Source organism: Natrix helvetica, assembly GCF_964273705.1.
Source record: "Natrix helvetica genome assembly, chromosome: 2".
Classification (NCBI taxonomy): Eukaryota; Metazoa; Chordata; class Lepidosauria; order Squamata; family Natricidae; genus Natrix; species Natrix helvetica.
In genome coordinates, this window is record NC_138552.1 from 15,757,345 (window position 1) to 15,784,116 (window position 26,772).

Below are 26,772 nucleotides of genomic sequence, written 5' to 3' on the forward strand. Positions count from 1 at the left end.
ACCCCTGCTGTAGAGTAAAGAATCCAATGTGAACTATGGGGCTTAAGCAGAACAGCTCCTTCCATACCAGTCAGGCTGGTCACTCCAAAGAAGAGTGACAACCAACAATATCCACTGCAAACAAGAAAGAGAAGTAAGCAAAGAAACATAACAGAGATAATTTAATTGCAGTCCTTAAAAATATGATTAGTTCACGTGGAAAAGCAATTGTCGCAGGTATGGACCAAGTAGTGAATGTAAGAAAAACCAATACAGGTAAATAAATCTGACCTTTGTTTATCAACTTGAGATATGTAAAACATGGTATATTAAACCTATGGATAAGATCCATCTACGTACAATTTGCATAAAAATTAAACACATTCCATTTTATATGGGCGGCGCCCAGGAGCAGAGCCTTCTCTGTGATGGGCCCAACCCTCTGGAATGACCTCCCCCCCGATATTAGAACTATTACCGACCTCCGCTCCTTCCGACAGAAGCTTAAGACCCACCTGTTCCAATTAGCTGGCTTAACTGATTTATAGTCCCATTTTAACCTCCTGGCAAACATCTTATTGGGTAGTTTTTAAGGGTAATTTCAATGTTTATTTGTATTTTAATTTAAATATAGTACAGTGCATATCCTACCTCCTCCGTTTACCTATTTGTATATTTAAGTATATCTATATTTTGTATTCATACTGTTTTAATATGACTGTACACCGCCCCGAGTCCTGTTTAGGAATGGGAGCGGTTTATAAATTAAAATTTATTATTATTATTATTATTATTATTATTATTATTATTATTATTATTATTATTATTATTATATATGGAGAGTATATCAGTTGCATGAAAAGGATCATAATCTATCATTACTCTTTACTTTATTAATGTGATAGCACGATGGATATAATCATAAACCGTGATCAAAACTCAGTTTGCTTCCAAAATTATTAACTTGGCGTAACATTCTTCTTCTGTAGGCTAAACTAAAGGTAGATGCCATTATGAATTATGATTATTTTAAAAAAGCTTATCACAGCAAGATTTTTTTTGAATTCAGAAAAAGTACGATAAGAAGAAGAATCTATTTGCAATAACAGTTGAAAAAGATCACACGTTTTGGTTTTAATTTTTCAAAAACACTAGCATAATTGCATGTATCCATGTATTTTCTTACTATTGTAAAATCATACCTAAATAACTTCCTTTTGAATTTAACATATGCCTAATGCAACCAAAGAATTAAATATGCATTATCTCTAATATTCTTGAACCTAATCAGATGATTTTAAAAAGTAGTGAAAATTATCCTGATCCATGTATAAAAATAAAATATTTCTGTATCATCTCTTAAGATCTACTGCCTTCATGTAACCATGAAATGTCTGACAAATAGGCAAATCTAAAAAAAATGATAAATTCTTGAGAAGAAAAATCAATAAAACTATAAAACAAAAAGAATTTTTCATAGACAAAGATATAAAAAAGATTGTGCAGTTATCACAGTGCTTAGACAAACCAAGCCATTCGAAGAGTTTCCAGCCTAATTGTGCAAAAATTATATTTTTACTTAAATATCTTCTTGCTTTCTGGAGGAAGTAAGAATTAATCATTGTCCTTCTGCTCACATCCTCTGAGCTATGAAAAAATCCTTTCCATGATGGTAATAAAATCCTTTTAAAATCATCATTCTCTGTAATTTGAATTATCTGTGCTTAATTCTTGCCTCATAAAACATAATATTCTTGCTCAATTTTTACTATACTAGATAAAAGACGTAATAAAATATAATATTGAAATGTAGTTTGTATTTTAAAATTAATGTTTCCCTCTAGAGAATTAGGGAGGACAAAGTCATACCGCTGAGTTTTATTTCTTTCCCTTTCATTCTTGTGCAACTAAGGTGTGCCACATCTTTAGACACTTGTATCTAATAAAACACATTTTTGATTGTTACCAAATTTCTTCAGTCTGTTCTAAAATGTCAGAAAATGTTTTAAAACCTCAAGTAAGTGGATTTTTAAATTGTGTTTTCTCCACTGTCTTGCAAAAATGTATTCAAATCCTGATGTTCTGTGGTAAGCTTCTTTCTCTAAGAGTTCTCCAATTCAGCTAAAGTTTTTGCCAATATAGACAACTAATGTAGCTTATCTCATTTGATTCTTTGTCCCTTTTCTGAATTATTTAACACATAGGACAATGATGCTGCTCATTAATATTAATTATGTTTAAACATTCTACCCTGATTTTTAGAATCACAAAACAGGAAATAATGCATTAAAATGCAGTATTGAAAATAAATTTAGAAGCATCATGAAAGTAGAAATCATTAAAGTCATTATAAACATTTTGAGTAAACTATAATGCAAAATTGAAGATTATTGTCTGAATCTCGTATAGTGTTATCATTTAATATTATTTACTTAGAAAAAAAGGAGGCTGAAACATCATCTCCAGGACAAGAAATTTTTATCTGTGTAACATTTGCTTAAAAATCATATTCTAAAGCTTTTTTTGATAATGATGATGTTGCATCACGTAAAGTAGTTTTGTTAATTTTTAAAAGGGATTTATGAATATGTCTTCAGTCATTTTCCATCTGGCTCACTTGATACGCTTTTTTCCTGTCAGATTTTTAAAGTTTGTAAGATAGTTGTTGATTCTTTGTTAATTGAGGGCAAATCAAAGTTTTCCTATTGTTTTCCTCAAAGAGTCATGTTATATGAACATACGTTTTTTATATGAAGATGAAGCTATATGAACTCAAATGAAAATGCAGGTTTTAAATTTTGATTGGCAGAAATTTTGATGTGATCCTTTTATTAAATTACCCACTTTATATAGAGGACATATGTGCCATTCCCAAAACATTGAGGGCAGATTATTTTCTCCAATTCAGCAGTGGTGCTCCTTTATATTGCATTATTCTTATGTTGTTGTTGAACATTCTAGCTACCTTCCTTAAACAAACTTTTCAGGTTTGAGGATGCTGATATCAGGAGAGGAAAAATCGTGAGGCACTATTTAATTTTTGGTTTTGGTGAAACGGGAAATAAGTGTATGTTATTACTACCAAGCTGGGTATTGCGAAAGTAAAATACTTTTGTCTCCTTAGAGAAGAGCGAGGCATGTGTCCATGTAACATTTTTGTAGGTGTCTGTTTTGAGCAGAGCTTCCATAAAGACAAAGTATGGTTTTTCAAGATGCTATTTTAGGCTCCCTGGTATACCTCTAGCTGTCATAAAGATTAGTATTGCTCTCTGTATACAGAGCTGCTGAATAAATGAATGTATCAGCATGTAGCCTTGAGGAGACCGATGCAATTTTCATCATGATAAATTGCATAATAAGCGGGAAAGTGTTTGCTTATTAATCCATAACAAGATTTAGATTGAAAATGGCCTGTTACATCCGTGACAGGTACTGTACTGACTGCAGAGGGACTTAAGAGGGAAAGAAATGGAGCAACAATGTGTACAGGGGGTTAAGTGTCCATCTTACCCTCCCGATGCCCTGCTGAGCTGCCCCTTTTTTGTGCCTGATTTACCGTGCACACAATAACAGCGCACAGCTGCCTCACTTCTGTCTGTGATGTTAAGCATGGTTTATAAAGGAGCTTTTATGTCGAGCGTGTGGTTCCGAGGCGGAGGGGGAAAAAAATCACTTCACATTTATTGACAAAGGAAAACACATGCAGTGTTTATCTTTTTGTGTGTTTGGTGTGTCCGTGTGTGCGCATGTGCGCAAGTGTTGAATAAAATACATAGCTAAGCTGCAGTGTGCAGATCTTTGAATTTTTTCTTTGCACTTTGGCAGTTCTTTCCTCCTTTCCTCCATCTCCTCCATTTCCACTTCCACTCCACCTCGACTTTCTCCCCAGAAAGGTTTAAATTATGGGAAATGTGTTAACTGCACCAGAGAATTAAGAGTATTTAACTAGTGTTAATTCAGCTTTGATTCTATGCTTAAAGAGATTATAGAAATCGTCCTGACCCACAGTCTCCAGTTATAAGTATGCAGTTTAATTCATCTTACTTGGATGCAGTTTGTCCAATGCACTGCTCTGCAATTAAGCAGCAAAATGTATTTATTAATTTAGATATTTGGTTTCACCTAAGGAATTTGCCAGTATTGTTTCTTGCTTTGCTTCTGGTTTCTTTCAAGAGAGCTTTATGAAAACAGAAATATTTCCATTTTCACATTAAAATAACCAGTTAAAGCTATGAATGTGCAAGACTCCTTAATATGGAAATGTACCAAAATATGCCTGAGTATGAGAAGCACTCAATTTGGAAGTCTACATTTAAGAAAAGTAGAATTCTAATAGTTACATGCTTCTGGGATTGCCTAACCAGAGAAAAGCCAGTCATTTGCCATTAAGTCAAGCTATAGTATTTTCAAATGGGAATGAAAGGATCGTGAGGAAAATCCATGATTTTTCTCATAGAAACTTCAGTGAGTTAATAGTAGAGCAGATGCTCTACGATATATGCAAATTTCACTACTGTATGTCTGACTTGCTACCATGCAAACTTTACAAATTGTAGAATTACTTTAGAATTTTATCAATTCATAATGAGCTTTCCATTTCAGAATTATGTCCATAATTCAAGAATGTGTGTGTGTGTGTGTGTGTGTGTGTGTGTGTGTGTGTGTATGTATGTATGTATGTATGTATGTATGTATATATGTATTGTGTCACAACCCCTGGTATGCCCAAATATGGGAGGGAACACACTGCTTCCCTTTTCTGTCTTTCGGCTCACTCCAGGAGACCATCCAGGCAGAAAACCATATTTTATGTTGCCTTTGTTACATTTGTGTTGCATTTGTGCTAATAAATAAATAAAGGGAGACTAGTATAGATCTATTTCAAGCTATTTAGCTCTCATCAGCTAGCCATACCCTTACTGGGAATCGAACCTGGGCTGTATTACATATTAGGCAGTTGTATTAGCCACTAAGCCACAGGTTATCCTCCTTTATCAGCTAAGCCAGAGAAATAGGTATGTATTGTGTCACAACCCCTGGTATGCCCAAATATGGGAGGGAGCACACAGATTTATCTAAGGCGTTTGTTTCAAAATGTTCCATGTATAAGTTTGCGATGACGGGTGAGAGGGATAATCCCATGGGTGCTCCTTCGATCTGTTTGTATCTTTATCCATTATGGATGAAGTATTTGTTGGTTAGGCAGTGGTTGGTCAGGTCCAGGATGTGTTTAGGGGCTGTGTTTGTTCTGGAAAGCTGTCAAGGCTGTCTGGATAGCTGTCAATACAGAACCCTCACCCCAGCTGAAACCAATGTCCTTTCCAGAGGATTCAACTTTGCAGTCACCCCTAAACGCATCCCCACTGAAGACATCATATGCGGAGTTGAAGCTACACTCACCAAAATCAACCCAGATGAAGCCAATAAAATCAGACTTGCAGTCACCAACGTCCTTTGCTCCAGTAATCCACCCAGAAGCAACTTACAGCAAGAAGAACAAAAAGCACTCACCAACCTGAGGAAGACAAAGGTAACACCACAGTGGTGATGAACACGTCTGACTACCAAGCCAAACTATCCCGAACAAACACAACCCCCCTAAACACATCCTGGACCTGACCAACCGCTGCCTAACCAATACATACTTCATCCATAATGGACAAAGATGCAAACAGATAGAAGGAGCACCCATGGGATCACCCCTCTCACCCATCATCGCAAACCTATACGTGGAACATTTTGAAATTAACGCCTTAGATAAATTTGAACACAAACCCAAACTCTGGCTTAGATATGTTGATGACACTTTCGTGATTTGGCCACACGGGAAAGAAAAACTGGACAACTTTCTCACACATCTCAACAGCCTACATCCCAAAATACAATTCACCATGGAAATAGAAGCAAACAACCAACTTCCCTTTCTGGATGTCCTAATCTACAAAAAACCCAATGGCTCCCTAGGACACACCATCTACCGGAAAAAACACACACCAACCGCTACTTAAATGCACAATCCCATCACCACCCTGCACAGATCAACTCTGTAGCCAAGACCCTCATCTCCAGAACCAAACGCCTAGCCGACAAAGACCACCTGAAAACTGAATTACACACTCTCACAAACTCTCACAACAGATTCCAAAGAAAAACAATTACCAACCTAATCCAAAGGGAGACTCCCCCAAAAAAACGAGACACAGAACAGGACATCGGCATCTATGAAAATATATATACACACCCTTCCTCCTCCCCCTCTTCTTCCTTCCTTCCTTCCTCCCTTCCTTCCTCCTTCCCTCTGTTCTTCCCTTCCTCTCCTCCTCCCACACACTTACCTCCTCTCTCCCTTCCTTCCTTCCTTCCTCCTTCCCTCTGTTCCTCCCTTCCTCTCACACACCTTTCCTCCCTCCCTCCCTCCCTTCCTTTTTCCCATACCCTCCTCCTTCTCTCTCTTCCTTCCTTTCTCCCACACACTCACACACCCTTCCTCTACCCACACACTCACACCCTTCCTCCTCCCTCCCTCCCTTACTCCCACACACCCTCCCACCTTTCCTCCTCCCTCCCTCTCTCCCTTTGTTTTGAGAGATTGACAATATTGTAAAGAAATAGTAAGCTGCCTGGTACCTCTGGTGACTCATATGCTTGCGGTACTTCTGTTATTGTTTACCAGGTTCACTAACCTTATCCAGAAACTGAACAGAATGGATAAAATTTGTTGTGGTGGGGAAAGTTAATGAAAGAAAGAGCAATGGATCAGATTCATCCAAGGCCGGCAGGGAAAAATATTGTAGAAAAACTCCCTCAGTACATCCCTATGTAGCAGTCAGCTGGATAGCAGTTCACAGTGTTGTTGACTTCATCCATTCTTTGCTTTCTTCCCTTCTAATCACGTCAGGCTTCATTCATGCTCCCCAGTGCATATTCTCGCCTAAATGTACAAGGAGAGAACAGAAATACACCCACACCACAAACACACACACACACACACACACACATACACACACACACCACAAATATGAGGTGTCACTTTATTATCAAAAAGAGTACATGTATCTCATATGGCTGTGACTGGTAAAGAGTTTGAGGGGGGGGGGATTCCGAAACCATTCTCTGCATGCTTGTATCCTGTGTGTTTTGAATTATTTATAATTTTAAAAAAAAGACGGGATATAAATAAATAAAAAATGAATACCGGATGGATATAAGAAAACTGCCCTTGCCCCAGGTCAATTTATTTGCACCTGTAGTCCACAATCCTCTCCTTTGGTTTTGCGTTTTGCTTTCCTTCCGCAGAGAAGGCTTCCTCAGCTGCTGTCTGATCCCTCTGACAGAACCGAGTTCTCTCTCCCTCTCTGCACAGCAGATGTCCCACTATTGTCCCCGTGATCCTTGCCCAAATCCATACACACAAGCTACAGTGACATTTATTACTCTTACTATCAGCAGGTCCCCTGCATCACAGCTACCTTGCATGCCTGGAAGGCGCTCTTTGTATTGGCCATGCAGAGGAGTAAAAGAAAAAAGAAAAAATCCCTCAATGAAAATCCCGACTGTAGGGCCAACCAACTCAACACTCCCTTGTTCATATTAGCTTCGCATCTGCTTTTGATTTGGCCCTGGGTCTCGAGGCAGTGTGCCTGCTCCTTCATGCGCAGTTCTTGCCTCTGATAGACCAGCTGGCTCAGCTACAGGAGGGGGCTAATCTCTGGCCACATACTAACACTAGAGAGTGTCATTAATGAATTAATAAGGAGCCTGTTGCTTTCAGAAAAATCTATGCCTTCCCATCAGGAAGAGGGAGGAGGAAAAGAACACATTCCGTTTTTGTTGGGTTTTTTTTAGCTCTGAAAGTCATAAAACACGAGAAAGGTACATTAAGGAGATTGCATTTTAAATTAATTGCTTCTTTCTGGTGTTTCTGCCCAGCATCCACCCACCTCCGCTCAGCCTCTCAAAATTGGTCCATATCTAACGTGACAGATTGTTGGGAGAAAACGATGAGAAAATATTCACGTAGACTCAAATTTGGAAAGGAAATGTAAACATTGCACGCCTCTTTAAACAGTGCAAAAGATGCAGGGTGCGTTTCTATTGGGAATAATGGACTGATTCTTGTGACGGACGTTTGTCAGTTCTGCCTGTAGTCGTGAAGCGAATCACCACAGTTGCTTAAGTGTATTGTCACATGACTGTGACTTGCGACTTCCCGCCAGCTTCCCCATTGATTTGGCTTTTGGGGAGCTGCTGCAAAAGGTTGTACATGTCGATTGTGTGACAGAAAGTCACTGCGATCGTTTGTAAATGTACTGCACATCGGTTGCCAAGTGGCAGAATCACAATTGTGTGACTGCAGGGATGTTGCAACAGCTACAACTTTGAAGAGCGGCAGTAAGTCTCCTTGTTCAGGGCATGGTAACTTCGGGCACTGAACAAACCATCAGTAAATGAGGACTACCTGTAGGTATTGCTGTTTAATTAGACAGTGATGGTCATCTGAAATTCTGAAATATCCAAGTAAAAAAGACGATCTATTATTCTCATTTGTGAAAACACTTTCACTCTAACTTGTCTTTCCTGTCAAGTGCAGAAAATCAGGAGTCCAGGCACTTCAAAAGAATATAGGTTTATGGTATGCTAAAGCTCTCTGAATACTAACAGTCAAAGCAAATAGGTGGTAGATAAGAGAACTTAAGGTGGGCTGGACTTAGATCTCTTTTGAGCACGAAGGGACTTGAGACTGATGACACATTTGACCTCTTCCTTGGACTCAGTCTGGTGATCTCCTACATTTTCCTTTTAAGTATTTTCTTAGTTTGATTTTTTTTTAAAAGTGAGACATATATGAGGTTCCTTCCACCAACAAATTATGTTCCCATGATCAAAGTTCTCTAACAATTATTCACTGGAGTTTGCTAATTGGAAGTCCTTAAGGTGTGGCCCTCACTAACAATATGTGTATATTGTGGCTGCCGCCTGGGGAGTCTTTCCCCCTTCTGCCCAGCTGATCAGTTCTCAGGCCTCCTGTGTGAAGGGGAACATACTATTGTTTGAAAGAAATCAAACAGTAACCTTGAGCAAACACTGGAGATTGAGAAGATAAGTTTACACCTACACTTTGGTACCCTCAGATGACAATGGTGGGAAACTATCTGACTGAGATTCTCAGTCATCCAGGTCATGATTGTCCCAGAGGTGCTTTTTCAAAAGGCAACCAGACTTTCTGGTTTTTTCTTTGAAGACATTTCGCTTCTCATCCAAGAAGCTTCTTCAGCTTTGGCTGGATGGTAGAGAGTTCCCATTCCCCACCATCCAGCCAGGGCTAAAGAAGCTTCTTGGATGAGGAGCGAAACGTCTTCAAAGCAAAAGCAGAAAGTCCCATTTGTCTCTTGAAAAAGCACTTTTGGGACAACGGAGGGAAAACTACGATATTTTTTAATGCTCTTTACATCTATCATGCTAGGTTTTGGTTCTCAGGCTATGCCCCCACTTGGAAAGACCTACAGTACATAAAATCATCCACAGGGTCAAAGTCTGTAGAGATCCTCAGTCATCCAGATCAGAGTTGTCCAAAAGGTGCTCCCCCCCCCCCAGCCTTTCCATTCCCCACCATCCTGTCAGAGCTGAGGAAGCTTCTTGGATGAGAAGCGAAACGTCTTCAAAAGAATAAAAAAAACAAGAAAGTCCAGTTGCCTCCTGAAGAAAAAAAAAGCCCCTTTGGGACAACCACAGGGGCAAATGCAGTACTAATGACTGCATAGAATTCCGATCTGTTACTATTGAAGTATTTGAATTTGATCAGACTTGCGCATTTTCTGTTTCCTGCTTCTTGGTACGTCAGAGTAAACTCATTGGACATGTGGGAGAGAAGCAGTTACTCTGCCTTTTCTTTGTCCCTGCAATGTGCTGTAGGTGATTTCCGATCTAAGTTCTGTATTTGCTACAAATGGCACCATTAAAAAAAAAAAGAATAATTGTACTTGGAAAGAGGATGGCCATGCTAAAATCAGCAGTTCCAATGTCAGCTATTCCGAAAATATGATGGGTTGACTGGTATAGCAATAACTAACAGCAGGTTTGTATTCACACTGCGCCTTAAACTTTAGCTGAGATATAAAATGTGTTGCTGTTGTTGTTTTGGCATGGCAGTACACATTTGTGTTGATCTTGGTTCTTGATATGTATTCAGTACTACAGCTAGATAATTTGTTAACAAGGCCTTTTTAACACTTTGGACAGATGCACATACTGTTTTCAATCTTCACGCTTAATTATTTGATTTTGTATTAGTTCCTAGAACACCCTGACTTCTAATCACTGCTCATTGTTGGGAGTCCATTATATTCTAACTGTTTGAGTGCTCCCGTTGACCTTGAACTGACATTATAAGCTGTGTCTAATCTTTTCAGTCTATATTTCTAATGCTTCTTTTCTTTCTCCCCCCCCCTTCCCGCACCACCACCCTTTCCTTCTTTGTCTGATCTCTGATTAGCATCAAAATGGGGCTGCCTCTGAGTCCAGCAGCGGACTCCGCCCGCTCTGCACGACACGCTCTCTCCCTCATTGCCACGGCGAGGCCACCCGCTTTCATCACCACTATTGCCAAGGAGGTAAGCAGGAGACCTTTGCCCATGTCGCTTCCCCTCAGGAGGAACAATGCCTTCATTGTTTAGCAACAAGAAACATTTGAGCATCTACTGGCTTTTTCCCTTTCCTTTCAAAATGGCTCGATTTCATGTATATCTGAATTTGCATCTAGGCGTGCAAGAGGTGGTATATTTCAACGTCTCGCCAGTTGCAATGCTTCTATGCAAAACATATGGTTTTTTTTCCTGAAATAGAAAAGAGGAGAAAAAGAATGCTTCTCTTAGGCTTTATATCCCCAAAACAAATGGATGGGCATATTTATTAGAGTCTCTTGAACTCTAGATTTCCGACTCTAGATGAAAATGGGCTACTGTTTTTACATAACATTTCCTTTGTCACTTTATAGTGAAACTGATGTAAGTACTATATATATAGTAAAACAATAGTAAAGCTGTAGGGACGTGGTGGCTCAGTGGCTAAGACGCTGGGCGTGTCGATCAGAAAGGTCGGCAGTTCGAATCTCTAGCGCCGCTTAACGGAGTGAGCTCCTGTTACTTGTCCCAGTTTCTGCCAACCTAGCAGTTGGAAAGCATGTAAAAATGCAAACAGCGTTCCATGCGCCTTTGGCGTTTAGACATGCTGGCCACATGACCACAGAGATGTCTTCAGACAGCACTGGCTCTTCAGCTTTGAAACGGAGATGAGCACCACCCCCTAGAGTTGGGAATGATTAGCACGCTTGTGCAAGGGGAACCTTTACCTTTAGTAAAACTGATCAACAGATCTAGAGTGGAGACATGCAAACAAGAAGCAAGATAGCTGTTACCTTCTATTGCTGTTCCTAGGACTAAGAAAATTGTCCGGGATGGAGAATCAAGTTAGTCTGCTTCCCAATACTCAATACAATACAGGTAATCCTTGACTTACAACCACAATTGAGCCCAAAATTTATTTGGTTAAGCAAGGCATTTGTTAAGCGAGCTTTACTCCATTTCACAAATATTCTTGCAACAGTTATTAAATAAATCAGTGCAGTTGTTAAGTTAGTAGCACAGTTTTTAAGTGAATCTGGTTTCCCCATTGACTTTGTTCATCAGAAAGTCACAAAAAGTGATCCCATGACCCTGGGACACTGCCACCGTCATAAATCTGAGTCAGTTGCTAAGCGTCCACTTGTTGATGACATGACCGTGGGATGCTGCAATCGTTGTAAGTCTGAAAAAACTGTTGTAGGTCACTTTTTTCAGTGTCATTGTAACTTTGAAACGCAACTAAATGGATTGTTGTAAGTCGAGGACTATCAGTAATATAATATGTAATAATAAGTAGATCCCACTTAATAAAAAGCATCCATAAAAGCATCCATAAAACAAGATTGATCGATGACATCAGAAAGTATTGTGGGTCCAATTGGCAAAAGAAAGCTCAGGAGTGTATTGGTTGGAAACATGTGAAAGAGGATTGTCCATCTTGCAGTGGATAGACAATGGCTAAAATGATGATGATGATGATGATGATGATGATGATGATGATGATGATGATGATGATACAGCTCTAGCTTCTTTGTTCTTCCCTACCACTATATGAACATTGTATTCATTTTTATAATATATGAACCAGATAAATGCAGGTAATTAGAGTGGTGCAGTGGCCTAGAGGTGGAGCTCTCGCCTCACAATCAGGAGACTGTGAGTTTGATCCAAGGTAGAGGCAGGTATTTCTCTTTGTGGGCACAATGAGAACATATTTGCTGAATATAACTCCGCACTGGCGGCAGGAAGGGCAGTAAACACTCCGCTCCATTCAGTTGCCCAGACTACACCCCGCAAGGGATTATGGGGTCATTATAAGTAGATTATAAATGTAAGTAAGTTACCCCATGTTAGTACAAATATAAACAGGTGTCCATTAGAAGACTTGAAGAGGACTGTCAACAAACACAATGTATTTCCTAATCTATAGTGATAGTATAATTTTGACCTAATTAATTGCAGTGTTCCTAGATTGAGCTCATTTGCCCAATTAGATTATGCAGAATATAGATGGCTAACCTTGTAAAAATCCTTTAAGGGTGTGTTGTATGAGATGGAATGGCAGAACCTGGGACCAGAGTGAAAAGAAGAATCAGGCTAGAATCATTATGTAGCCACAAGAAAACCCTTAAATTCTGTTGACCCTTATCTAACTCTTAGTGGGTCCTGACCATCAGTTGAGAAGATTCCTGTCGATAGGCAGTTTAGCAATAAATCAATTTAATTGCCCTTCACGTGTAGACCTGATTTTCTGAACCTGGCATTTGTATTGCAAATTAGAGCTTCAAATTGCACAAGTTATGATGAATTAATTCCCAATACTTCTGAGCATATATTTTCTAATTAAACATGTGGAACAATAATCTCAACTACACTAAATGAATATCTATTTGGACTCATTTGCAACAGTAACTTATTAAGAGGTATAGATGAAGCACTGAATATTCCATAAAGATAACAAACTGGGCCATGTATACATTACCAAAAGCAGAGTAATAAACAAAACCCTAATGTTTTGTTCGACTTATGATTGTGAACCCATGAAATTTTAATAGAAAATATCTACATATTTTAAATATTCTAAATATCCCAACCCTTCTTCCATGAATGTTGCCACAATTTCTAATGTTGGATTTTCCCCCTTGCTCCTTGTGGAGTACTGTGAAGCTGTTACCATGGCAACTCCACAGCGCTGTACAGTAAAATCCATTTTAAGGCAGCCTGGTAGAAGCCATTTTAAGGCACAACAGGTTGTATCTTAAAATAGAACACACACCCCTAGGGGTGTTAGGGGTGTCTTACCCCCACAGTATTTGTTTACAGAGGGTAAGTAATCTGTGTACCAAGTTTGGTTGAAATTGCTCGAGGCGTTCCAGAGTTATGCTGGAACATATACACACACAGCCATTTTTTTATATATAGCAGATTTTCAATATTTATGCTACCCATCTCCTGTATAAGGAGATGCTGGGCAGCTTACAAATTAACTCTTAAATACCTCTGTTTTTGTAGGTACACAGGCACACTGCTCTTCAAGCTAATACACAGTCTCAACAAAATATTCATACCACCACCTTGTCTCGAGCAAAGGGAGAAATTCTGAGGGTTATTGAAATCCTTATTGAAAAAATGCCAACAGATGTTGTGGATCTCCTTGTAGAGGTATGTCAATGTTTTATTATGCTTACATGCTAATAACAGTTGGTATTTATGTTTGAGTTTATCCTGTATTGAAGAAGATAAGAGCCTTTGCATTGGTCTACCTGTTGGTACAACAGATCATTGTCATTGCAAAATCATTTCAAAGGCATTAAATGATTTAAGTGCTTACGAAAGGTCAGCACGTCTTACCAGACTAATATTGTTTTTTAAAACATTTGATTGAATGACTTTCTTAATAGATTGTTGGAATGTTGCAGACAGACTATACTTTGATTTCACTAGAGGATTTGGCAACGTGCCACACAACATTTAGCAAATTAATTGAGGGCCAAACGAGATTTCAATATGGGTGGGTGTAAAACTATTTTCAAAGCTGGTATGCCCATAACGTTCTTAACTGGGCCATGGAAAGGAAGTTACTGTGTCCTGTAAACATTCTAGCCCAAGTAACAGATTTAGACAAACAATTGTGTAAGGGAGAGGGTTAACTCATCATTTCTCTGAATAGAGATTTGAAATACCAGAAAATTTGTGCAAAATACTGGTATTCTTGGCTGATGGCACAAAAGGGATTGGGTAGCTACCGTTCAATGATATTTCTAAGTTATAGTAGAAAACTAAAAGCAATAGAGTGAAATTTGATAGCAGCAACTGCAATGCCCAACATTTAGGAAAAAGAAGTCAGATACATATTAATAGGGAAGGAGATACCTGACTTGATAACAGTATGTAAGAAAAGAATGAGGAGGTGATAAGTCACCTGGGAAAGGCAAGGAAAATCATCAACACCATTAAAAAGTGAAAGTTAGAATATTTCAGACATGTGATGTGACACCTGGAAAAATATGGCATACTTCACTTAATCCTGCAGGGAAAGATTGAAGGCAAACTAAGCCCAGGCAGAAGAAGAACATCATGGCTTCAAAATCTAAGGGACTGGTTTGGACAAAACTCAGCAGCACTTTTTCATGCAGCTGTTGATAAAAATACGATTGCCAACCTAATTGCCAACATCCGATGAGTGATATGGAGGAGGGGGAGGAGGAGGAAGAGGAAGAAGAAGAAGAAGAAGAAGAAGAAGAAGAAGAAGAAGAAGAAGAAGAAGAAGAAGAAGAAGAAGAAGAAGAAGAAGAAAAGAGGAAGAGGAGGATATACAGTATTTGATCACAAGCTGAATATGAATCAGTGACATGCTCACTCACAAGGCACTGTAGAAATAGTTTTCAAGCCATAGAAATAATTTCCTTGTATTCTATATTAGATGGACCACACTTTGAGTGCTGCATATATTCTGGACATCATATTTTGAGAAAGATTCAGGCAAACTGGAACAAACTCATAAAAGGAAATGGATGGAATGGCTCCTGGAAACTAAGTCTTCTGACTTGAGGGACCAGGGTAGGTTTAGTTTCAGAAAAGTCAACTGACTGGGGATAGGCTATTGCTCTTCAAGAACATGAAGGCTTGTGAAGTTAGAACCTGAAGGAAGTTAGATTCAGACTGAATGATAGGAAAACCTTTCTAAAAGGAAGACTAGATCTAACAATGGATCAATTACCAGAAAGATTCTCCCTTCCACTAAAGCTCTCCAAACCATCTGTTGGGGATCTTTTCATTTGGAATCTTGTACTAGACATTGAATCAGATACTGTACAAGGGTCTCCAACCTTGGCAACTTTAAGCTTGGAGGACTTCAACTCCCAGAATTTCTGGGAGTTGAAGTCCGCCTGGCTTAAAGTTGCCAAGGTTGGAGACCCCTGGTCTAAATGACACATTCCCAGTTATACTTTTAAGTGCTATATGAAGCAATCTGCATGGTTAATTTAAAGTATTGATTTGCATGAAGAATACCAATCTATCCAGTTTTCTCTACAACTGAAAATTAACATTGGTAGCTCAGAAAATCAGCACAGACAATATTTCTGCTAGATGCAGATTTAGCATAAGGCAGTGCACTAATCACAAATATTTTTTCCCTATGCATGCCATGTTTAATCCATGGAGGTTATTGCTATCTCAGTTTTAACACATTTGCATTCTTTTTACATGTAATAGCCAAAATCCCCAAATCCTGACTGTTGCATGTTTTAAGTCTTGCGATACAAAGGCTGCTTGAAAGTTCTTTGATGTATGAATTTTGCTGCATGTGATTGGAATAACGCATGGGATATAGTCTGTTAAGCCTCTTCACTTTGTCTTCCACTGGAAAGTACTTTCCATTGGGACTCTGAATGCTGCCTTCTTTAACAATCCTGAAATAAGTGAAATTTGAGCAGCTTACAAAAGATACTTGAATTATAACGTTACTCCTGTTGTTAGCAGTATTCCTGCTATATATGCTAATGATAGATGAAGTTTTCTTTCCTACGTTTTATTATGGCTCCTCAAAGTATGGTTGCAAAATGCTGTTGCAAGGATTTAATTATTTGTCAATAGTAATTTGTTGTTGTTATCCATAGGTAATGGACATCATCATGTATTGTCTTGAAGGCTCATTAGTCAAGAAGAAGGGACTGCAGGAGTGCTTTCCAGCTATCTGCAGGTAGGATCATAATAGGATCCTGCGAGTATCAAAATTAGCAGTGAACAGTTTTTACAACAGAGAAACTTACCATATTGATGATATATCCAGACAGATTGGGGGTAAGGTCCCAGTTTCCCTTCCATCTGTAACGGGTGGGTTCTGGCAGCCACTACTTCCGGTTCCCTCGTGGGCGTGCCGTCGCGCATGCGCAGTACAATAAAAGTTGTTCTGTGCATGCGCAGAACCGAAAAACAAGATGGCGACTCCATAGGCGCCACCCAGAGAACCGGTTCAGGGGCGTGGCAGGCCTGGATCACTGCCGGTTCCAACAACCCAGGCCGCCAAACCACTACCATTTCGTTTGAACCGGTCTGAACTGGTAGGAACCCACCACTAATCTGTAAGGGAATGTTTTGTATGCTTTTTCATCCTTCCCCCTCCCTCCCAGCAAAATGGCAGGCAGTTCTGTCAGTTGGCCAAGGAGGAAGAGATCAACAGTATTGATTGCCCGTGTATTATTGTGCTTGGAGCTGAAGAAGTAGTTGACAGGCAAGATGTTATAGCTGACAATTTTGTGTCCTATGCTTAGATCGAACCGCAGGCGGCGCAATTCCAGATTGATCAAGGCCAAAATTTAGAAGGCTTCAGTTTTCCCATGGCTGGTCTTAAACCAGACATAGTTTACCCACTTGAAAAATAAGCTATGAGAACAGTGAAAGCTGGAAGTATCAGTTCATAAGACAAGGAAGACGCTTAACAAATTAGAAGCAGATCCACCAGATCAAAAACAATCTGCTCTTTGAGGCTCTCCTGAGAGTCATAAAGAGATGGGAGACCATGTGAACTTACCTGTAGAAAGAAGAATGAGCCAACAGGTCACAGGTACAATATAAAAATTCTACAAAACCGCCAAAGAAAAGGGAGGAGGAAAGAGATTAAGTGAACAATATACAAACAAATGCATAAGGAATTTACAAACGGAATGGAGGGTTTCATTTTCCAATATATCATTAGTTAATTAAAAGTAACTGAATATATTATGTGATTTCAAAGACTGGGAAAAAAAATCAGTATTAAACTCCAAGCATTAAAGTATGAATGTCAGTAACCATGATCAAATTGCTATAAATCACTGACTGTGATTGGAAAATTCTGTCCATGTGACTAAAAGTCCATTCTGATTTGAAAATCCTATAAAATTGAAGCACAGACTCTAAAACATAAAGAAACCAAAGTTTGTGGTATAAATCCGTATGTTCATTTACTAGTCTAGGAATGGTTTCCAAACTCAATTAAATTCTGTATCAGGTTTACTTTTTAAGATACGAAATTATTCCAGATACCACCATATACCCCCACAACTTGCTAAGCCTTCCTTCCAGTGTGGAGATCAAACAGCTTTTCTAGTAAAAGAGTATATGTCTTCCTTGCTTAGTATGCAGAAAGCTTATTCAGTATACTTTAAGGGTTTTGTTTTGTTTTACCGTTTGTGCCTTTGTATCAGTCTTGACTCCTGGCTACTGCCTAGATTAGTTACTGCAGTTTTCTTGGCAACATTTTCATCACTTGTTTGCCTTTGCCTCCCTTCTAGGGCTGAGAGAAAGCAGCTGGCACAGAGTTATCCAGTTGGCTTTATGCCTAAGGCAGGACAGAACATACAGCCTCCCTATTTCAATTTAATGCAAATGTTTCACGTTGAAACGATAGTTCAACGTTTAACGTTGGGTTTGTTCTGTTATGAATCATTTTCCAGAATGTTGCTTTCCAACATTGTCAACAAATATCGAAGAATGTGGGACTCAGAACTTCAAGCTGCCACTACTTCTTCATCTAGCTCCCCCACCCCTTCCAAAGATCCCACATTTGGACAAAGCTTGCACATTCCTGGTCAAGCAGTACAGTTCAATGAATCACCGAATCAACAGAAGCTGACATAACCCCTCTGTGCAGTTAAATTAAACAGAATAATGTTCTGTGAATATAGCAATGGCACTTAGACTTATATGCCACTTCATAGTGCTTTACAGCCCTCTCTAAGCGGTTTACAGAATCAGCCTATTGCCCCCAACAATCTGGGTCCACGTTTTATCCACCTCGGAGTAGCCTGCAGTACTGCACTCTAACCACTGCGCCACCATGGCTCTATGCGAATATGAGTGCATACTTAACAGTTTCTATTTAGCTGTTCACAGATTCAAAATAAGTAAACAGATAATAAGGCTGCTACACATGTTATATAAAGACATTATAGTTATGTTATATGTTATACAAATCCCATAGTCGCCATAGCAGCCTATAGATTTTGAGAACATATTTGCCAGTCAGCCAGTTTAGAAACCTTCCTACTTATGCCTTGTGGCTTTCTTGAGCCATTTTGCACGGATCATAGCGTGCGTATCGGTGAGGCCTTATCTTCTGCTGCTTAATATTGCACTCAATTGTAGGTGCTCATTAAAATGCCAGACGGAAATCCTACAAGCTGAAACACTGAAATAATAGCAGCAATAATTGGGTTAGGCATAGGGTAATGTAGTTTTTGACATTTTGAAAATGTTAAGAGATAGTGGAAGCTTCTCGGAATTATGTGAGCCTTAATTCAGCAAGATCATTTAGCAAAATCAAGATCCAAGAAAACATAAGATGGACAATCATACCACAGACCCAGAAAACAGAATCAGAACCAATTCAAAGTAGAGCAAAAATCTAAAGAGGGACCAAACCATCACCATCCTTTTAGCAGACAAAGACTGAACCACCTTTAGCATGAACAGAACACCATACATACTGTACATACAAAAGCCAAAAAAAATTACATCCCAATAAACACCACCCAATGCTAAAAATATTCAAATGAATATTCAAATGCACTGCACCGTCCCAGAACATCGGCAAAAAGGAAACAGACTGCTTATATAATATGCTCCAAAAAAATGAATATCCACCAAACTTTTTCAAGATGTGTCTGACCACTAAACCCACTAAAGTACAACCACCGCAAACTATGAAAAAGATATCACTAACTTGCACCAGAAACATCTCAGAAACAACAGAATTTTACTACTTGGCATCACTGCAGCACACAAGCCAATTAAAGCCCTCCAAAGCATCTTAAGTAAATCAAAAGACCATCAGCCCAAGAAGTAAAAAGAGGAGTAATCTACACCAGTGTTTCTCAATTTTGGTGACTTTAAGTCCTATGGACTTCAAGTCCCAGAATTCCCCAGCCAGCTATGCTGGCTGGGGGATTCTGGGAGTTGAAGTCCACAGGACTTCAAGTCGCCAAGGTTGAGAAACACTAATCTACACATAAATCCTAAGGACTATGACAGCCATTATGTACCAGAAGACTAGCAGAACACATGCATGGAGACAAACTTGCAGTCAGAAGACATGATGAAAACTCCTTAATGTTACACCACATGGTTTGGTTTGGTTTATTTGGATTTATATGCCGCCCTTCTCCAAAAGGACTCAGGGTGGCGACTCATGGACCGACTCAACCATAGTTTCAACAAGGAAACTGTGCGTATCCTAAACCAAGCTAAATCCATAAACACCAGGGAATTCTTGGAAGCTTGCATTCAGACAAATCGGCCATTAACAGACACCTAGAGGTAGATCACATTTCCACATCAGTCAAAACAGACAGTAAAAACACTAGGAAGGAAACAAAAAAAAATACATTGTCTCCAAAAGCCTACACCCAAATAAGCAGAGATTAACATGAGATGGTCAAGCAGAAAACAGTATCCTAAACAAGGATCTACCTAGGAGAAAAACACAGTCCCACCAATACTGGCAGTACACTGAAAACAATCTTGGAGAGAGATAAGAAATTCTCATGGTTCAGAAGACAAATTGCAAAAATTGAGAATGTGTGTGATGAGCAAAGAATTCAGAAAAGGATATAAACAAGAATGCCGGTCTGAATTTCTTTATTTGCAAATAAAGATGTCTAGACATCTTTATTGGTGCACCACCAATTATAAGATTGGTGTGCCACTCATCCAGGGTTTGTATAATTTTTCAGGTCTATGAAAAGGCCCAAAACTAAATTTAGAATGGAAAATTGATGTTATATTGAAGATAAGGTATATTATTCAGTCCTAAGTAATTGCTAATAGTGTTTTATCCCCTTTTTAAAATGTTGTGAGTGGCACATGGTAAGGATGTCATTTATGTTTCTTTTTTAAAAAATGATTTTACAACCTCTCGATTCAGAATTTCAGAAATTTGGATACAGCAGAATGAAGCAGAAGTTTTAATTATTAAGCCCACCACTTTAGTGCCGAAAAGTATTTTATGATTATGCTACAAAATGAGCTGAATCAAACTCAGTATATGTTAGGAACAGTCTTAATATGTTATGGAGTTTTCCATAATATCCAAGCTTCATTTTCTTTTTGAAAAGCTTATATTATGAATGCATCGTAATTTCAAAATAGTTTGTAGATCCTTTGGGGGCACAAATTGGACCGCCTGTAATATCACAAATGCATCAAAGTATTTCTAAGGTAGTTTTTAACACCACCTGATACTTAAACTGATAAATGCTTTGTGATAATATTATAGATAGTGAGGTTAACTTGATCAAGAGTATTGTTTTGTAGCCCATGGGCTAATTTCATGTAGTCTTGCCATGCAAGGACAACTTGATGTTTGAGAAATATTGTAAGAGCATCTAGACCTGTTCTAAACATCCATTTATTAGAAAGTGGGGGGAGAGATATTAAAGAACAAACAAGGATTTTCGTTTTTGGATCTGGCCATATCCTGCTTGCTTCAGTTCAGAGGTGGGCGAACTGGTAGTGAAGGGGGCAGGAGGCTCCACCCCACCCGCCCAGATGCTTCTGTGCATGCACAGAAGCGTTGCACAAGCACAGGCGCATGAGCGAACTGGTAGTAAAATAAATTGAAACCCACCACTGCTTCAGTTGTACTCCTACAATAGAATCTTCAGCAAATTAACCCTGGAAAAAAAATATAAGTTCACACTGGGTTGTGAAGGAGTTCGGACATTTCAGCACCAAAATCTGAGTAAAAAATTTATTTATTTGTTTGTTTATTATTTATACATGCGTATGGACGTACATACAAATAACTGAAGGCAGTGAGAATATCCAACACACATTCCTCTTCCTGTTTTTCCACAACAACAGCAACCATGTGAGGTGAGCTGGGCAGAGAAAGAGACTTGGCCCCAAGGTCATCCAACTGCCTTTCATGGCAAAAGCAGGACTAGAACTCATGGTCTGCCATTTTCCAGCCTCTTGCCTGGACTAAACTTTGTCAAAATCAATCCGAAATAAATTCAGATGATCTTTATCATGCACTCATAATGTATAAAAGAGGTCGATCGATAACTGATACTTTTAGCATTCTTCAGATCTTAGAGAATGTGTTTAAGGGGTGTTATTCACTCATTAGGGTTAATGAGGCTGAACATTTCTCAGATTTTTTTTTCCCACAAGAAGGATAAGAACCCAATAAATGAGAGTAGTTTTTTCCTGAGTAAGTGATATCCATCCAGCTGTAACTCTAGCAGATGGTTTAACCAGATATATTCAGGGACTACCCTCTTTCCCTGAAAATAAGACCTCCCCAGATAATAAGCCCAATCGGGCTTTAGAGCACATGCGCTAAAGCTCTCTCCAAAAATAGGACCTCCCCAAAAATATTGCAACGCAGCAGCAGCCATGAGGTGACCACGCTCGCTGCCTCCTACAGCTCAAAAATAATAAGACCTCCCCAAAAGTAAAGACAAGCACTTATTTCGGGAGTCAAAAGAAAATAAGACCCTATCTTATTTTTGGGAAAACATGGTATATTGAACATCTAGTGCTATCCAATAGAGGAAAAATATTACCCCATCTTTATTGCCTCTCTGTATGCCTTCATCCAGCTCATTTGTTGTACAATACCTCTCCTATGTCCATGTTCCAAGATTTCCATTTGGCCCAGTATCGTAATCCTTAATGGTTGACCTATTTGAAATCCCTCTCAGTTTTCAAATTAAAGAAGATCCTTTTCTTCTCTACAAGGGAAGGTCAAAAGCTTTCAATTGCCTCTTAAATTCTATTACATGACAGTTTTCCTCCTGTAACTATATTAACAATAAAAATGTTTGTGCAGAAATTCACAGAAAATGTACCATATTTAATGTCATTAATTTGAAAGCTGTCTCCGTGTAACGGTACTGATACATTGATTAATGCACAATGTCTGCTTCGCTGTAGCAGTAATTTTATTTAATGTAATTACTGGTTGGTTAGTTAGATTTATATCACCCTTTCCTCAACGACCTCAAGGAGGCACACGTATCATTTCTTTTTCTCTTCTCTGCCACAGTGCGGAGGATGGGCTGACAGAAGTTGCCAGGCCTAGAATCACCCTCTGACCTTCCCTGATTAAAAAGACAGATTAGAATCTAAGTCAGTGGTGGGTTACGGCTGGTCCCCCCCCCCCCGATACGGGTGTACCGGTGCCTGGTGGGAGTGGCAGGTACTGTTCCAGTACGGTGCTGCAGAGGACCTGCCTGCCCGCTCTCCTTACCGGTATTTGACCCTACCAGGCCACTGCGCATGTGCATGCAGCGTATGGCGCCTGCGCAATGCTCCGAGCATCACAGTGTGATGTGCGCATGAGTACACAGCGCACGCGCATGTGGTGGATGCCCATTGCAGCATACCAGTTGCGACGGGATCCGGAACCCACATCTGATCTAAGTCCCGACAGTCCTGATCCAAAATACAGGTAGTCCTCAACTTGCAACAGTTTATTTCATGATCGTTCGACGTTACATCCCTGAAAAGTGTGACTTTCTGACCATGTTTCACATTTACAACTCTGACAGCATCTCTTGGTCACGGGATCAAAATTCAGATGCTTGACTTGTATTTATGACGGTTGCAGGATCATGTGATCACCTTCTGACAAGCCAAATCAATGGAGAAATCAGATTCGCTTAACAATCGTGTTACTAATTTAACAAGTGTGACTCACTTAACACCCATGGCAAGAAAGGTCATAAAGTGGGTCAAAACTCACTTGACAAATGCCTCACTTAGCAACAGAAATTCTGGGCCGAATTGTGGTGGTTAGTTGAGGACTACCTGTATTTATCTCTGTACCGTGCTTGAGAACTCATGTGGGCCTTGATGGGCTTGCAAAGTCATTGTCCCAAAGTGCTACTTCATAGACTCATTCACTGTGGGGTTGGCTGGGCTGTTGCCTCATGCTTGGTGCTTCAGGGATGAACATATCAGCCTACAATAGGTGAGAGAAGAGAGCATGGATGCTTCAGATCACCAAGCAAACATGTGTTGGAGAAAGGAAGTGGAATACCAGCATGGATATTCAATTGAAAATCAACATAAGTTATCTGCGGAATAGAATGCTAGCTAAGCAGTATATAACACTGAAGGTCTATGACAGTGATGGCTAACCTTTTTTCTAAAGATGTGCCAAATCTGTATGTGTGTGCATGTGCCCACCCACCTGCACATGCGCGAGCGACCCCCGACTGCACATGCGTGAGCAACCCCTATGAGGGGGGGTGGGAAATTTTCACCCTCCCCAGGCTTTAGAGGCTTTTGCTAGGAAGAGCCATTTTCGCCCTCACTAGACTTCAGGAAAGGCTCCGGAACCTGGGGAGGATGAAAAATGGCCCAACCGGAAGTTCATTTCCGAATTTCTGGTTTGCTCGTTGGGCCTGTTTTTCGCCCTCCCCAAGCTCCGGAGGCTTTTCTGAAGCCTGGGGAGAGTGAAAATGACCTCCCACGGCCCTCCGGAAGGCTGAAAATTAGCCGAGCTGAGGGCTGCCGTGCCAGCAAATATGACTTAGTGTGCCACCTGTAGCACGCGTGTCACAAGTTCGCCATCACGGGTCTATGGAGCATCTCAGTCCAAGGTGCTTTTTCAAAGGGCAACTGGACTTTGTTTTTCCTTGAAGACATTCTACTTCTCATCCAAGAAGCTTCTTCATTTCTGACTGAATGGTGGAGGGTGAAAGGGTTTATGTTCCTTGTAGTCATCTGGCCATATATAGCATTGAATGAATAAAAGATAAAAGGAAGGACTAATCTGAATTTATATGAGGAGGCTGTCGTAGAAATCGGAGGTAGACCGGTCAGGAGAGCTGCTATATTTTCTTGAAAGTGTGGAGTTACGTAGGGGGGAAAGGAAAGGGACAAGAAAGATTTTCTCTTGGAAAAATGGAGGAAAGAGAGCAGAAGCTTCTTGCTGAAGCTGCGCTTTACTATAATGAAGAGTACAAGTACATGAGTATAAAGGCAAGAAAATAAATGGCATGTACAAAAATCATGCAAAGAACTAGCAGTCTTTGCCTTGGCAAGAAAACAACTGAAAAAAAAAGAATGATTTAAATTAGAGAGATGGGTGTGATTTTTAATTCTTTTCTTACCAATTTAACTATTTTTTGTTTTACTGTTGGCCCTCTTGCATGGCCTATGTGCCAAAAGAAAACTACAAAATTATCTTACAAATAAATCAAGAAAATCATTTGAGAACCTAGGTGCAAATATACATGGATAAAATCTAGAACATGAGTCTTTCAAAATTTTAGAACGGTGGTTGGTCGTGCTGTGTTTAATGCAGGGAAGATCAAACAGAAGCTCATCTGTTTTTCAGAATAATTTATTTGGGTTTCGGGATAATTTATTCTAAAACCAAGCTTTTATTTTGCAGTGCATCACACACAGCCCCCTTCTCCCAGAATCCTTTGGGGCTCAGCTTTGCCAAACATCTGTTCAGCTTCTTGATAGGCACTCAAACACCATGTTAAAGTGTTTTGAGTTGCTGTCAAGAAGCTGAACAGATTTTATGGGGCAAGGCGGAGGCCCAAAGGATTCTGGGAAAGGGGAAAGCGGCACCATAGCTGTGTTGCGATGCGTTGTACAATAAAAGCTTGGTTTTAGAACTGCCTTGATCTACCTAAACGTGATAAAACACAACAACAACAACAAACTTCAACCCCGCCATTTTATATCTTGCCCACAGTCCAATCAGATCTGACTTTTTCCTTGTTCTGATGTCCAATTCAGGTTCTACATGGTCAGCTATTACGAGCGGAGTCATCGAATAGCAGTTGGATCTCGCCATGGTTCAGTGGCCCTCTATGACATCCGGACTGGAAAATGTCAGGTAAATAAATCATAGTGATCCTCTCCCTGTAAACTGCAGAAGTATTGAAAGGAAAGAGACTTCGCTCTGCACCAGTTGGCATGCTGAGTTGCTGGAACGTTATGGATAATGCTAAGGGGAATCAATAGTTTAATGAAGGACTCAATGTATATATACAGTCTCGCTGTTTTTGTTTGCTGTAACTGAATGGTGAGCACAGATGGGTTAATAATAGCTGTCCAACACACACACACACACACACACCACAAACCTCTCACACAGTGCCTCGGTTTTCCCTACATCAGTTTTTGTATCACATATCTGCCAATGGCTGTCTGGGAATCATATACATATATACACATACATACATACATACATACATACATACATACATACATACATACATACTCCATTCTCAACATTGAGAGTCACTAAAGAGATCAGTGATAGTTGTCGACAAAGTAAGTCAAATGAGGTGCAGTCGCAAAAACGTTTACTAAAACCTCTGAGTAATCATATTTGAGAATGGGCTATAAAGATTGTTAATTGGGTCAAAACTCTCTAGGGCTTTCCACAAATGCAGAAACAGAAAAGGTACCTAATCTTATGAGACATGTGCTGACATTATCACATTGCCAGGAACCATGATTCAAGGAAGTCCTGGGGCTTATTTTTCCCAGTGTTTTCTAGGCATTTTAATCCTCACATGTCTGTATCTAACTAAACCAAGTTTGGACTCTTGCAGCTGCAAAGAATAATAATGCCTAATTATTAATTATATTTGGTGCATGGTACATAACCTCAGTTTAAAACTACAGGTTTCATCTTCAATATCTTTTTTTTTTTGCTAATTTCTTAAATTAACCAATGAATTGAACGAATGCTCCACTTGTTTTAAAATAAGGATCTCTGATCTCCAAAGAACCATAGTGTAATTTTGTTACAGAAATGCAATTGATGGGTGGGTAAAATATTGAAATACAGTTTCATATTCAGATGTAGCAAACATTCCTCTCTAGTTATTAATTTGTCAAGTGCCAATTAATTTCATAAGTCTCCTTAATATTGGTAGTTCCCTTACTCCTAAATTAAACAGCAAACGTTAGTCTCTTACTGAAAGATCATGTAATTTCATTGGTGCAGTTTCAATTCCTGTTTCTCAAAATGTGCATAATATTACCTGGTGTTCAAACAGCACGTAATATATTGGTAATGGGTAATGTAAGGTAATGTATTTTCATAGGAATTTTTCCATTCACATTTTGTACAACTTTTGTTTTCTGTGCTTTGTTCTCCTTACCAACAAAAAAAATGTTTTTAATTCTTCATTGGTTCTCGGTTTTGATT

The 26,772-nt window shown here is 39.4% G+C and overlaps 1 protein-coding gene across 3 annotated transcripts in view; it reads left to right on the forward strand.

The window, feature by feature from the left end:
• Nucleotides 1-26,772, forward strand: part of WDR7 (WD repeat domain 7) — a 273,050-nt gene that overhangs the window by 200,682 nt on the left and 45,596 nt on the right. For all 3 annotated transcript variants that reach the window (XM_081943578.1, XM_081943577.1, XM_081943579.1), the window contains 4 exons: nucleotides 10,472-10,589; nucleotides 13,611-13,760; nucleotides 16,220-16,302; nucleotides 25,347-25,446. In XM_081943578.1, coding sequence (XP_081799704.1) covers nucleotides 10,472-10,589; nucleotides 13,611-13,760; nucleotides 16,220-16,302; nucleotides 25,347-25,446 — 451 coding nt within the window. The remainder of the gene's footprint in view (nucleotides 1-10,471; nucleotides 10,590-13,610; nucleotides 13,761-16,219; nucleotides 16,303-25,346; nucleotides 25,447-26,772) is intronic.